Source organism: Saccoglossus kowalevskii, chromosome 13 (genome assembly GCF_978046115.1).
Source record: "Saccoglossus kowalevskii chromosome 13, keSacKowa6.1, whole genome shotgun sequence".
NCBI classification, from domain to species: domain Eukaryota; kingdom Metazoa; phylum Hemichordata; class Enteropneusta; family Harrimaniidae; genus Saccoglossus; species Saccoglossus kowalevskii.
Window position 1 is genome coordinate 25,789,669 of NC_140653.1, and position 15,193 is coordinate 25,804,861.

Consider the following 15,193-nt stretch of genomic DNA (forward strand, 5'->3'; position numbering starts at 1 on the left):
GGCCGTCCCAACCAGACAGTGCACTACCAACGAGCCCAGCAGGTATCACTTACATGCATAGAGGCTCTCAGTAGACCCGCACATACGAAAGCCTTATCTGAGCGAGCTGCCAACGTCCTGGCCAGGGCGAACAGGGATTCATACCATCCCTCTATTGGCCAGGTAGCAGGCTCCTTCGTCCACCTGTTTGACGAAGTGGGTTTGTCCTACGCAGCGAGCGTTGACTACAGGTCGGTCTTGTCCCCCATCACTCAGAATGTATGGGAACAACACTATTATTAGGAGACTATTTACTGCTTTCCAGATGCCAAGACCCCATACAAGGGAGCCGCCCAACTGGGACTCGTCGGCTGTGTTGTCTGCTCTAAGCAGACCACCCTTTGAGCCTCTCCAATCAGCACCACTCAAATTTTTGACGTGGAAAATAGTCTTCCTACTGGCCCTCGCCTCAGGTAGGCGCCGGTCAGAGCTAGGCGCGCACTGTCCTTTGCGGACGGTTGTGCCGCTTTTATGGACGATCAAGTTGTACTAAAGACACGAATCGGGTGTCTCGCCAAGAACCAAATCCCAGGACACGATCCTCAACCGATTGTCATCCTCCGGCTGGCAAATATTGTCGGTCCGGAGGATCAGGAGGAATTGCTTCTCTGCCCGGTCCGAGCGCTGAGTTGCTACGAGATCCATACCAGGTTTTATAGACGGGGAATCAAATACATGTTTTTGTGTTACGGCCCTGGCAAACAGGATAAGCCGGCTTCCCCGACTTCCGTCTCCAGGTGGATTACTGCGACTGTACTGGAGGGCTATAATACACTATCCTCCTCAACACAGACCTTGCAGAGACACCAAGAACGAGAACATGAGGTCCGTGCGATTGCTAACTCACTAGCGCTAGCGTCAGGTGCCCCCCTCAAACACATTCTGTGGGCAGGCTTCTGGAGAACGCAGAACGTCTTCATCAACTACTACCTAAGAGACACCCAATCTATTGAGCAGGGTCTCTTCAGGTTAGGCCCCGTCGTAGCGGGTCAGGCCTTGTTTGCTGACCCAGCCCGAACGACCGCAGGAGCCTCTGCGCATAGGCGATAAGTCAGTCTCGGCATTTTTGCGGGCAGATTGTCTGTTCCACTAGCACTTCCTGGAAGCTCCCAGGTTTCGCTTCTGTCAACCTACGCCCTCATGCGAACTGTTTCGGTCCTACTTCAAGCTTATCACCCCCGAATTCCGCTTGGGTCTAGCTTTCTTGGGCACACCGAACCCTGTCACCACAGCAGCATTGGCTTCTTGCTTCGGGAACAGCACAGGCAAGGTAAGACACCACCTTTCTTGGGTCTTAACTTAGGTTTTTGTGTTTTTTTTTCATCCCAGACTGGGGAAAAGTCTTTCAACATTCTCCTTTTTTTTCTGTTTGCTCGGAAAACTCACCACCTATTGGTGTCTGACTCTGCCTACTGTTCAAAATAGTCATTTTGACTGACCGGAGTCTATGGTGGGTAATTGAACGTAGTGAATTTAGGCGAGGGTTCTCCGAACCCGTCTATTCAGATAGTTCATACCCACCATAGACTCCGGGTCCCCCCCCAACCTCCCCACTCTTTCCGTCGCGTTGGTCTAAGTCCTCGAGGCGGAGAGAAAGGAACCAGAGTGATGGACGGCTACCTATGGCGTTGCCATGTGGCCTTGGTCACGTGGGTTCGTGATGTAAGGGGTAAAAGAATCTTGAGGTCATGGGGCTTCCCCTGACCTAGATTCTATCTCTCCGTCACCGGCAGAATCGCTGATTAATGCCTACAGTTCAAAATAATCATTTTGACTGACCGGAGTCTATGGTGGGTATGAACTATGTGAATAGGCGGGTTCGGAGAACCCTCGCCTAAATTCCGTCTATCCTGTGGGTGGAGCTACGTTATAAAATGTTCTATGGTAATTGCTAAGGCGTGCACCACAGTACCCTGTATTTCTATTAGCTCTGTGCGAGCTGCTGTGGAACGCCGGTTGAAGAGCTGATGAAAACAGTTGAAATCAAGGAAACAACACAAACTAAACTTTGAAGTAATCCTGAGCAGCCAAATTTATTGCATATGTAGGGGCAATCTTGTTACACTGTTCAGGAGAGTCGCAACAACTATCCCAAAGTACAGTTTTCTTAGAGTTTTTGGCCTTTGTTTTCACTGTGATGTTCCAGGTGGTAAAAAATACACGAATGTCTGTCTGAGAATAAGTGTGTTATTTGTGGCTGTGAATAAGTATTGTAAACATACAGATTTATGTTTTATTTAGCAACATGGTTATCATAATGCCCCATTTATTGTGTTTGTATAATACGTATACAGTATGTGCAAAAAATTCTATGATGAAAATTGTTGATTTTTCGTTCACTGCACAAGCTTGTATAATGTAAAAAAGGCACAGACTGAATGAGTCACAAAAATCAAACAAATTGATTTTAAACTTAACATTTTTTTTTTAAAGTTCAATGCCAATTTTTCTGAAGGTAAAATATGGCATTGAGATAACCTTACTTCATCCAAATTGATCTTCATCATATGTGTATAGCACATTATTAAGCGTGGAAATACATTCCGAAATTTATTTTCGCGTTTGAATCCCACAAGATATTTTGACATCAATACAACGCTATGACCTTTGTCATGTTTTTACGTTCGATTTCACACATAACACAGGATCTCACATTGTAAAGAAAATGATTTCATGGAATGTTCATCGCATGAGTTGTATGAGCTCGCTAAAATTTGGGTAAATATCAATAAGAACAAATGTCAGCTGTTTTTATGTCGGGTCAGTAGTGGTGAACTTTAGCATCAGCTCAAAAAGTGGACTACATTACTATTTAGGTCAAAATCAAAGTTGAAGTTGTTTAGTGATCTTGTTTCAATGACATGTTGTGTCGTTACAATTTTAATATGTGCAGTTTGGCCAGGAATCTGATCAAAAGCTTATAATTTTAATGTGTATAGTTTGGATAGGAATCTGAATAAAAACTTATAATATTAGCATGTACAGTTTGCCCAGGAATCTGAATAAAATCTTACAATTTTAATGTGTACGGTTTGGACAGGAATCTGAATAAAAACTTACAATTCTAGCATGTGCAGTTTGGCCAGTAATCTGAATAAAAACTTACACTTTTAACTTGTATAGTTTAGCCAGTAATCTGAATAAAATTTACAATTTTAATGTTTATAGTTTGGCCAGGATAAATCTGAATAAATCTCATTAATTTAATTCTGAATTTCTTTCACAAATCCTCAATACCAATAGATCGCATACATACACTTGCATGGATTACACTATAATTAATTTCATTTTACCTAGACCATTCCAACATGGAGCCGATATGCTATCCACCGTGTCATGGTTTCTCAATGAATGCTCTGCAGACCATGAAGAAAGCATAGCAGCGCTAGCATTAGATTCTCTCCACGCTTTATGCAAATCAGAAGTAGTGGATATCCGAACCACATGGAATGCATTATCTCGCAAACTAAATAAAGACAAGCGGTAATTCTAAGTGATGAATCAGATAAAACTTGATATTTTGTTGTGGGCTGTGACAGAAAGATAAAATAAAATAAAAATGTACAAGTGAGCTGTCCAAGCAAAAAAGCTGGCAATTTCACTGTTGATAACGTCACAGTATAGCTCGAAATGCACTGTATATAACAATTACGTGAGTGTTCTTATCAAGAAATACTTTTCACAGTGAAATCAACAAAAATGCCAGTACCTTCATTCACTGATTCTAAGTTTCAGTGTATTATGTCATTTTTGCATCTGCTTTAATTGTGGCAATTATTTTTTTTTTTCTCCCAGGAAAGTGGTTAACAGGAAAGTGTGTAAACTATTTTCATTGGTACCTGTATTGAACGTTGAAACTGACGAGTATGAGGTATGTTGATACAAGCCATGCAATCATCTGGCCATGTACAGTTTCAGATTTAAAGGCTAAGTCACACACATGAATGCAGTGTTTGGATTGTATACATATTTATGAATAAATTATTTAAAGTGCACCAATCACCTTATTTGATGTTTTTATTCTCATGAATTAATCATTAGATTATGTAATGCTTTTGATATGATTAAAAAATGAATGGGAATCAACAAATAATTGTGAAAAATTGTCTTTATCTTTACTTTCAGGAATTTCGTGATGATATTGTTACTATCCTGTGGTCATATGCTAAGAGTTATGACCCGTCTATAAGTGGAGCTGCTTATAAGGCCCTGGCTAATTTTGATGAACAAGAGTTTAGATTGGATGATTTACCAGAAAATGTAAGTTATACTCATTGACCTCTGAATGATGTAAATATGGCAGTTTTTCCTGTTGTTCATGACCCAAAGGGTCAGATGTCATGTTAATATCCCCTGACCTCTAAAGGTCATAGAACATGTCAATTCTTTGTGACCCAAAATGTCAGATATCATGTTAATATCGCCCTGACCTCTAAACGTCACACATTTCAATTCTTTGCAACTCAAAAAGTCAGATATCATGTTAATAACCCCATGACCTCTAAAGGTCACACATGTCAATTGTTTGTGACCCAAAAGGTCAGATGTCATGGTAATATCCTCCTGACCTCTAAATGTCATATATCATGTTAGCCCTATGTACATGGCTGTTTTAGGGGTGGTATTTACATTGGGACTTGGTTGCATGCCAGCACAGCCATGTCAGTGGTTATTAAGGTTTTCCAAAACACCACATCATCAGACGTGGCATGGGAAATCCCTACCTTTCTTCACCAATAAATTGCATTGATCGTTTCTCAGACATTCGCTTTAATGATTGTCTATTTTGAAAAATATATGCTTTATTGTCAGATCTGCTACTGTCAACAATGCATAGCAGCCATCTTGACAGTACGCGACAGTAGAGCATTAGTTAAAGTAAAGTGAGGAACAAATTAATCCTAAAATAAACACATCAGAGTTTTTGAAAATGCCTGGATGGATGTTCACTGGGCTGTGTGGAGTACCGACAAGGTCCTAATGAAAACAAGAACCTCCATAATCACAGACCTGCACACACAGCTATCAAAGGAGTTGTCATTGCAATTTGTTGTGTCTCCAAAGGTCACAGGTACATCCTGGCATTTTTTCCTGCATAACCCAAAAATGTTCTGGCTATTTCACAATATAATGTCTGTGATATCCCAAAAATAATTCCCAAAATTGTTTTCGTGTTACTGGAGTACTTTACGTTCATTTGCTAGCTGAGTAAAGAAGTCAAGCTGAGGATAAAAGCCAATAGGAGAGAATATGAGGATGATAGGGATGAAGAGGAAGAATTGGAAGATCTTGATATCCCTGGAGAAAGTTATGTTAAATTGATGTGTCAAGTTCACCGTGATATACTGAAAAGTGAGTGTCATATCATAGCTCATGTACAGAATATATACCAGTAACCTTGATCGAAAATATTATGACAATGGAGCTTCTCGACACACTCAAAACCAAATTGGTATGATTATGATACCCTCCCCACTGAAACAATAGTAGTATTCATGCTACACATGTTTGCATATAAGATAGGCTCACGCACAAGCACAGGCTAAGGAATGGCCAAACTTGTTAATAATAATATACAAAAATCTTCAGTCATTTTAACTATGATTAATAGTACAGTAACTAAGAAGGTAAAACAATAACAAAGCAAATTCAGAAAGTGCAGATTGCAGAATACCAGGAAGGAAGTAGCTAGCACAGAGTCTCATCGTCAGTTAATTTTTCTTGAGAACAATCTCTCTATGTGTGTTCGCATTGATTTTTCTGAAATGGCTTGCCGAAATAAATATTTATGAATATAATTATAGTAAATCTTTCAAATGAATATTGAATCCAATGGCATTTTGGGGGCTTAGCCCGAGCTAAACATTCATGCGTGCTTTGTTGTGCTAAGGATCAGGACCGAGTTTTAAAAACGGGCCAGAATCAATCTGTACTTGGAATTTCTCAGCCAGTGGTAAGCATTCACGCACATTTTTTTTAGCATGGGCTAAAGTATTTGACTTCTTAGCCCGTGCAAAGTAGCTGTGCATGAACACTACTAGTAATATACAGCTTGATTTGTTACTTTGTGTAGTTAAATATGCTATCACAGCTTAATACACATCAATGGCCCTTGATCAAGATTAATTTCACAAAAGTCTTTCCTGGAAGTGATCAAATCTGTGACAATTGGTTTTGGATTCGTATTAAGCTTGTGGAACACTATAACCCTTAGAATGGACTGCTCTTACATTGGTGTTTGAACTCTTCAACCAATATTTTCTTTTTTTCCCAAGTTCACTCATCTCACCTAGGAGTGCATTATGGGTAAATATTGTTAGTTTTTAAAGTTTGCTATGAATTCATTCATGTATCTCTGTTAATATGTTATAGACTTTGAGATGTTCCTGACATCGCTAGTTGCACAGGAAATCAAAGCGATGCCACGAGGTATTCATCACTCAGCTATGAAGGGACAGAACAAAGCAGCCAATCAAAATCGAGCTGTCATTAGTATTCCTTCACTGATGGAAAAACAGTATGAGAAAAACAGGCTACCCAGCTTAAAGCAAGGGCTGGCTGGTAAGATTGCATTATGTTTAGATGTGGTACGAAAAATGATGATGAATTTACTTTCAGGAAATATGTCATTTTTTTTTTTTTAAACTGCGAAGTTGAATTTTATCACCTTTTATCGAATCAGCCTGCAGCATTTTTCAAATAATCCTGATTGAGACATGTCGGCATTGGAGAATTTTACCCATTTGGTTCTAAATTACCCCGAAAATTGACGAAAAAATACAAAAAAATGTGTAAAATTTTGGTGGGAAAAATTAAAACTTTCAAAAGGTTAATTTATGAATATATAAATAAAAAGTATACAAATGTTTATTTGTTATTTTTTTTTAGCTGCTCTATTGTTATGCTACGACCCAACATTGGATGTTGGCAGAGATGGAAAACCAGCAAGACGTCACCTTGTTAGCTTTGGACGTTCTTATCAACAGATGCTGAACGTCTTATTGAATGAGGTAAGTGTTAATGAATATGAATGTTTATTTCTTGATGATTTTCTGAAATGTATTTGTTTTATGTGTGACGCTGTGTATTTATAGGTTCCCGTTCAGCCTGCAGAATGGTTACGTACAATGTTGATGCCACAGACTTGGACATCGTTCATGCATGGGTTGTTTGCCGCAATGCTTGAGGTAAAAAAAGATTGCTTTCTCAGCATTTGAGTTTCGAGTTTGACCTGTGCTGTCATTTTGAATATTTTAACTAATTTATCAATATATCAATGAGAAATATAACTAGAACTCTTGCTCTATAGGACCATAAAACCATCACCAAAAATATTCATAATTTTCCCTCTAAAAAATTTGGCATTCCTAGGGTTAAACTTTCCTCAGAGCATCCTCTAAGTCGATATTGTGCACCGCTGATGTACTGTGGTACAACCATTTTTGTTTTTGTCTCATGTCATACATACATACCGACAACAAAGAAATCACTGACTATGCAAAAAACATTTTTAACTGCTTTAACCGCAGAGATATTACACTGAAAAAAACCACCAGCTGCCCCAAAATAATCACTCAATTTTACATTTCTTGTATTTTTTTTTACTTTTGTTCTGTTTTACTTATTGATCTAATTTTCTAATTGTGAATTTTAACAAAATCCAAGCAACATAGAACATTCTGTGATGTAGCTCCGCCCAAAGAATGCAGTTATAATATTTTCTTGCATAGTAGAATTTTTACAATCTTCCATATAGGGTAGAAGAGCTGAATTAGAGATGCAACAAAGCCACAAGCACACAGAGTATAGTGAGGAAGATTTGAAAATCAAACAGACGACAATATGGCTGTGGGTTCGTGATAAAATCACTGACCAACTCAAGTCTTCTGCTAAGTGAGTAAGAAAGAGGTTTTGTCACTTTTCTCGAAGGTGGTGAATATCGCCCTCTGGTGTTCATTTGTGAAATTACGTTTGTTTAGGTTTGATTCAAATAAAATTAATAATGTGACTGTTTGCGTATCGTGATTAGGCAAATCATGAATAAAAGTGATTTAAGATTTGAACAGGCGTCTTTCACAAAAAGTATCCCATTCTCTGATATTATTTGTTGGCATACATGAATAAAGACAGCACAAATTAAATTAATTAACAATGCAATCTGATAAATTTGAATTGCAAAACAGTATTTATTTAATGAAAAAACAAATGAATCAAATGCACATGTGCTTTGAATTTCTGGTGTGGACCATTAATTTTAGATTGCAAGTGTGGTGTTATACTCTCTTTTTTTTTCCAGCTTGTGATAAATACAGTGTATATGTCGAATTTCCATATGGAAAACTAAAATCGCATTCCCATATGTTTTTATGACAAAAATAAAAGCAAAAAATCTGTGTTCAAATGATACTGTTTTAGCTGAAGAAGATGATATATTAAAAATAGATATCTTGAGATAGTCACTGTAATTCCAGATAAAATGTCCAAATAAAATGTCCACTGGTTTTCCAGTGTCATTGTGAACATTTTCTGTTTACAGCATGTTATACAGTCACTAATAAAGTGTTTTTTTCCCTGTTTTTAGAGGCAACCCCACTACTCAATCTAACTCTGTAATGGCTCTGGCTGGATTGGCTGTTGTGATGGCCAAACATGCAGCTAGTATTGGTCAATCAGAGACTGATGCTGCACATAAACTAGCACCAGAACATACAAATCAGAGTCAGTGGTTGGCCATGGTTACAGATACTTTGATAACTGTACTTGATGGAAATGTTGCACCAAAGGGACGAGTTTTTATCATGTGTCAACAGGTGAGTGTATAAATTTGTGTTGTCGTAAATTTTTATGACCTTTCACCCACCTACAAGTGGAAGTTCACTTACATCACTTGTATCAATTGTGAATAAATAAAGACACGTTGTGGCATTGGCAAACAAATTATCATCAAAACAAAATTCCTGTGTACCAATAGGTGATTTTCTGCTCAACTGCGAGATGTCACGAGTTGTGTGAAAGACACACGCCAAACATCAGCCACAAAAATCAAATGATTTCATTTTAAACTCGAAATTCTTTATTTCGTAGCTCACATCGAAAGGCCAATCTTTGACAGGGGAATATTGTGTTTGAAGACGCTCACTTCATTGTAATTGACCATCATCAAATGTGTACAGCACATGGAAATATCCCCCAAAATACTTTCACGTTTGTCATATGTTTGTCGCGACTATGACACTATGACCCTTGTTTGTTCTGTTTTTACATTCGATTTCAAGCATAACGCGGGATCTCGCAGTGAGCAGAAAATGATCTATTGCAAATCATTTTATTTCATTTACCCAAAACAAATAATGTTTCCATTCATTGATACAAAAGAGAATTTTGATCTCTAATAGAAGCGCTCTAATTATTGCATTTATTTACTATGTGCTAGACATACATCTCTGTACTTAAATCCATGCACTACTAATAGAACAAATACCATATATGCTTATGTAAATCACTAAAGTGTTTTTTTATTGTTTATTTCTTTTTAATGATTCAGCATACATAAATACATGAGCAAATATGGTATACTGTATTTTCTCTATTAGTGGAGAATAAGCTTATATGTAAATTACAAACTATTTCTATGGTCAAAATTAATAATATTTTAAGAATATAGTGATGTGCTTTTAATAAAGCAAATACAGTTATTATACAAAATTCAGTCGATATTAGTTTTTAAAAATAATCTGTTTCATTTAAAAAATTAAGATTACCCTAATTGCTTTTGCTTGTAAAAGTTATCATTCAATCACAGTGTGCGGGTTTTGGGCTTATAATTTCTCTGAAATAATAGATTTAGGCGTTCTATGTACCGATACTTCTGAAAATATCAGATTCATTTTTTCTGTGTTTAATGCCTGTAGCAGAATTGGAGATCAGGATAATGAGACCTTTCTGGAAAGCAATGGATTTCTTTAAGACATCTTACACTCCTATTTCCTTTCTTCACTCTAGAGATCCAGTCGTAATACCATGACGTCAAGTCTTCTAGCAAGAGCTGGAGCTGCGGTCGCTTTGTCCCAGATTGCTCCCTGGCTGGTTACTATGGATACTGAAAGAGTCTATCAGATGATGGATGTATTATCGGCTGGGTTGCCGGGACAGTCGTCTGCGGATGATTCACCAGTGTTTCAGTTTCACTGTGGTTTAGGTTTAGGGATGTTGCTGAGTCAGCTTAATGCCGAACACTTCAGTGAAGTGACAGGAAACGAGGTATTCCTATCAAATGAGTTTTCCCTATATGTATTTACATTTTCATGGTAATTCGCTATGACAACTTGCACATAAGATTCTCACACAGGTCAAATAATTATTTCAAAGCAAATCATATTTCTATAGCATCTTTCACAAATAACGTCATGTGATTAATATTTTATGAAGATGTTCAATTTGGACAAACGAACAAGTAAACAGAAATTATAAGAGTGACAAGTGTATTCTGCCGTGGAAAGATTTTTGGAGTTGAAATGATTTATCAAGGTCAATAAACGTTCTTGGGATTTAATACACTTCAGGATTAACACTGAAAAGCCTTAGTGAAGTAACATCGTTGGAGATGAAATTGTTTTTATCAGCTGAGCACATTGTCATTACTTCATGTCTTTTATGCTCTGAGCAAAGTACTATGGTTACATTAGTTTTATTTTTAGTAAAATTTTGACATTGTGACAGTGCTATTCATGAACGAAATTGAACACTGTGTTTAACAGATGGTAGTTTTTCTAAATATAAACGATTGTCATCTTCAAATTGTTATTATTCTGTCATTCAGAATATTTTAATTCAGTCTGAGTGTTAAATCAAAAGTCACATTTTAAATTATCACTTTTTTTTTTTTACCTCAGTATAGCCAAAAACAATAACAACATGGAAATAAAAAAATGTTGGGTACAACATTTTTATGTCTAAATCAAACACCAAAATGGCCAAAAATGTATTTAGTTATTTGTGTACTGAGGTGTTTTTACCTCCTGTGTGTGCATTTGGGTAATACACAGACATAATATGTCTGTGCATATTAAGTAGCTAATTTGCATACTATCTCATTACAGTCTGTCTATAAAGCAAAATCTTGTAAACTTCAGAACGAATTTTAATGAAATTTGTTATTCATTGGTGCTGAACCTCTGTGGGTTAATGATCCTAACCTGTAATATGCCATTGCTTTTTTTACTTACTGTTGGGAATTTTAATTTCCTAGATATGAATTTATAAAACAACAATGAATGCATATTTTGTATTTACATGGGAGTTTTACAGACTTTTACTTTGATTTTTATAGTACAATTGTTTTCAGTTTGGACTGATTTCCAGAGTTTGGTTTATACCATTTTACTGTATATTTGTATTGCATCTAATGTCTTGATGTATTTCTTATGTCAGGGCACCATGGCAACCATGAAGGCTCTAGATAATCTAGAGAAATGTAGCTTAGATGCTGGAATGGAGAATGTTAACGGCTGTAGATTGGGTCTTGGATTAGCTTTATCCTCAATGTGTGGCCTCGGCAACATAGAAAATCGGGTACACGTCACTTCCATCCATTCTAAGTTATTAGCAGCTTTAGATGGGTTGGATGACACACAGAAATCAGGAACAACATTGCAGGTAATCGCAGCTTCATTTGCATACTGATTTTGCAAACCATTTGTATTTACTGTTAAATCATTTATTTTCTCTGTTTTTTTAATTTCACTATTTTCATATTTGTTCATATTTACTGGGTTTTAATTTCGCAGAACTTTCTAGTGAAACGATGATGGAGTTATATTGTTGGATTTCACTTATCAGCATTACAATTAATCAAAATTAGATTAAATCAAAAGCCATTGACCAGTTTATATGACATCATAGTATATATCACCCCGGTGTGGTACAGCAATTAGCGTGTTTGTCCTGTACAAGTGGGGCTGTTAGTTTAATACTGGTAGCGGACTGATAACCCATCAGTGTGTATATTCTGACTGGACACATTAGTTTGAGATTGTGAGAATGGCTTTTGATAAGGCCAAAAAAAAAAAGTTGCTACTTATCTCAGGGGAAAAGTGATGTGGTAGCACAGTTTTAATTTTTTTAGTCAGCGTTTGGCATCATCCTGGTACTTGGAGTGAACAAATATTTAACAGAAAGATAATAGCCCAATGCAGATGCTGTTCTAGTGCCTTGTCTCTGGCATACATTCAAACTTTATAACTTTGTAATAAATGATGCATTAAATTTTATTTCATGTCAAGACATGACTTGTTTTAGATTATTCAATACCATGGCAAATCATAAATGTTTAATGTTTAACATTTATTAAATGATGCCAATGCATTTATTTAATGTTGATTTGGATCTAAAAGACAAAATTTTCTCATTCTATCATAGAAGAAGCAAAACCTTTTATTTTGGGGCTAATAATATTGTGATTCACATAAGACCCCCCCCCCCTCCCCGCCCTGAATATTCATTTTTCTGAGTTTTTTTTTTCAAGGCTGCCCTCTTGTGTCAGGAAAAATTGTTTTACAGGGCATCAGCTGTCTCATGTGCTAGTCGAGATGAAGAGTTTAATAAGGTCGCCTCATTTTTTTTTCAAATCTCAATTTAAAAAAGCTGTCAGACAGGATCGGATTTCAGATGCAGAGTGAATATAACAGATACCTTGTCATAATAATGCCGGGTATAATCTGATGAACCCTTACAAAGATCAGTCAGTAATTGCGTCTCAGTGTTTTTTTTCCCACTATTTCAAGTGTACAGTAATCTCTTTTGAGTCTGAAATAATTTTGCATAATTTAAACGAAAAAATGTGTATATACCCCTTCCAATTTAAATAATGATCAGTAAAAGTACATGGAAATTATTTGTATTTTTTGTGATCATAGTTGTTGCCTTTTTTTTATTTGTGTTTTGTGCATGTGTTTTGTTGCAGATGTTATGCATGTCATTGGCCTGTTTAACAGCATCTGCCTACAGTAGTGGGTTTGTTTCCTCCGATGTTAGCATTGTAGTTTTAGAGAAGATCACTGCCTATTGTAAGGAATACCCACAGGTATTGTTGCTTGTTTTGAACCCATGAGTAAATTTAATTTCAGAACTTATTAGTGATATTTAGCTTAGTTTATTTAGCCATATAAATTATCCATTTTGAATCAAAACGATATTTAGATTAACTAACCAATTCTTCAGTTCAAACCATGATGATATTTAGCTGAATCATGGTGATATTCTAAGTATATTTTCAGTTCAGTCAAGTACATTCAGTAAAGTTATATTTCTCAGCTTTCTATGATTATTTGATTAGGTGCCTGGTCTTAAATTTGCCCTGGGTGTCCTATGCAATGGTTTGAGTGTCGCTGGACATGGTGGCAGTAATGATATCATTAACAAAATATTCACTGAATGGATGGAAAGAATCAGTAAACAGGTTAGTGTCAGTGTCTACCTGAAAAGTACTTTCACCTCTAAATGTGAATATGAATATATTTGTTGACTGATATTTTTTCTAATTTGAGTCACTGTGCGTGGCATGAACATCTGTCTGCATTATTGGTACATTGTTACAGCCCAGTCCATACTTCAAATAATGGTCTTCGATTGTTTATAAGGAAATCTGGAATTCAAAAATGTATCTGCATATACTAACATGTGTTCAATTATGGAGATGTCTGTAAACACTGCTGCCTATTAAAAACTCCCACAAATAACCGAAATGTATGGGGAAAAATAACACTACCAGGCAATGATCAATGATCTCACTTACAATTCTTTGAGAATCACACAAATCTAATGAAAAAAAAAGAATTAATTTTATTTTTTTTCGCCCTCCTCAAAAAAATTGCCTTTTATAAAAACTTGAGAAACAAGGAATAAAAAAAGTCTGTTCTAAAGTACTATAATAATAGTTACTATTATGTGAGCAATGTTTATGTTATGAACTGTGTATAGAGTGTAATGCTGTAAAGACGATGCAGAAGAGCATTACTGTGGAATACTTTATTTTCGCTGGAATTAATTTTCACTGAAAAGGCTTTTTGGGTGTTTTGTATAGAATTTATTTTCACTGATTTCTGATGAGTTTAATGTGAAATATAGGAAAAAATCATCCCTTCAGCGAAAATAGCGAAAATATATTCCAAGCGAAAATAAAGTATTCTACAGTAATTGATATGTAGAATGTGAACATGTGCATTTCAGGCTACAGTCGATCAATCTGCTTTAATGATTGACACAGTTTAATACAAAAAATTGACTAAAATTTGAAAATGCTAACAAATTATGATTTTTCACTAAGCAAAACGTTTCATCAAATTTATGACAAAGATGAGCTCAAAAATGAGGGCACTCAAAATTGTTTTCATAACATTTTTCTAAATCCAATCAAACATTGCATGTGATGAGTTCAAGGATACAAGATTCAATTTCATTTATTTTCATCCATTCCTATATTTTGAATACTTCATTGCACATTTATTCTATAATTAAAAGCTTGATAACTTGTGGAGTCAACTGACAATTGACATATGTTTAGTGCATTATGTACATTTAATAACTAATGTGATGTTCGCTATATACATTACAACTAGGGCATTATGGGTATGAAAAATAAACATGGCTGTTCATATTTTTGTTGATGTGCGACAGCGAGGAACTGGATCAGTCTTTATTATTAAAACCCCAGTAGATTTATAGTTAAAGTAAAAAGTGTTTTTATCACTCTTTTACTGATTGTCTCTTTCTTGTTATGTTCAGCATGAATGTCCATCTTTGGAGCAAAGTGCAATCCTCAGTGGGCTAGCATCTCTGGTTTCTATGGATACAACATTTATACGCACAGATGGTGAATTGACCATGACTCCGGAGACGCAGATAAGACAGAATCAGTTAGTGAAGTTACTCACACAGGTAAAATGCATCGTAGTATGTTATTTGCAAGCAAACTGTTATATAGATAATTTGTTATCACTGTTGTAATTTGTGTTTAAATGATTTTGGTTAATAGAATAATTCAGTCCATTTAATGAGTTTTGTCATAACAAGATTAGAATTATTTCGAAAATGCGTAAAGAGCAATTGTTTTTATTATAAATAATTTAAACACCATCATTTTTCACATCAACATCAT

The 15,193-nt window shown here is 36.0% G+C and overlaps 1 protein-coding gene across 1 annotated transcript in view; it reads left to right on the top strand.

Moving 5' to 3' along the window:
* Positions 1 to 15,193, top strand: part of LOC102806825 (focadhesin-like) — a 56,058-nt gene that overhangs the window by 19,219 nt on the left and 21,646 nt on the right. The window contains exons 10-23 of the mRNA XM_085507378.1: positions 3,337 to 3,522; positions 3,835 to 3,910; positions 4,165 to 4,299; positions 5,244 to 5,391; positions 6,412 to 6,600; positions 6,928 to 7,049; positions 7,134 to 7,226; positions 7,796 to 7,932; positions 8,621 to 8,849; positions 10,042 to 10,299; positions 11,470 to 11,694; positions 13,001 to 13,120; positions 13,373 to 13,495; positions 14,821 to 14,973. Coding sequence (XP_085363504.1) covers positions 3,337 to 3,522; positions 3,835 to 3,910; positions 4,165 to 4,299; positions 5,244 to 5,391; positions 6,412 to 6,600; positions 6,928 to 7,049; positions 7,134 to 7,226; positions 7,796 to 7,932; positions 8,621 to 8,849; positions 10,042 to 10,299; positions 11,470 to 11,694; positions 13,001 to 13,120; positions 13,373 to 13,495; positions 14,821 to 14,973 — 2,194 coding nt within the window. The remainder of the gene's footprint in view (positions 1 to 3,336; positions 3,523 to 3,834; positions 3,911 to 4,164; positions 4,300 to 5,243; positions 5,392 to 6,411; positions 6,601 to 6,927; positions 7,050 to 7,133; positions 7,227 to 7,795; positions 7,933 to 8,620; positions 8,850 to 10,041; positions 10,300 to 11,469; positions 11,695 to 13,000; positions 13,121 to 13,372; positions 13,496 to 14,820; positions 14,974 to 15,193) is intronic.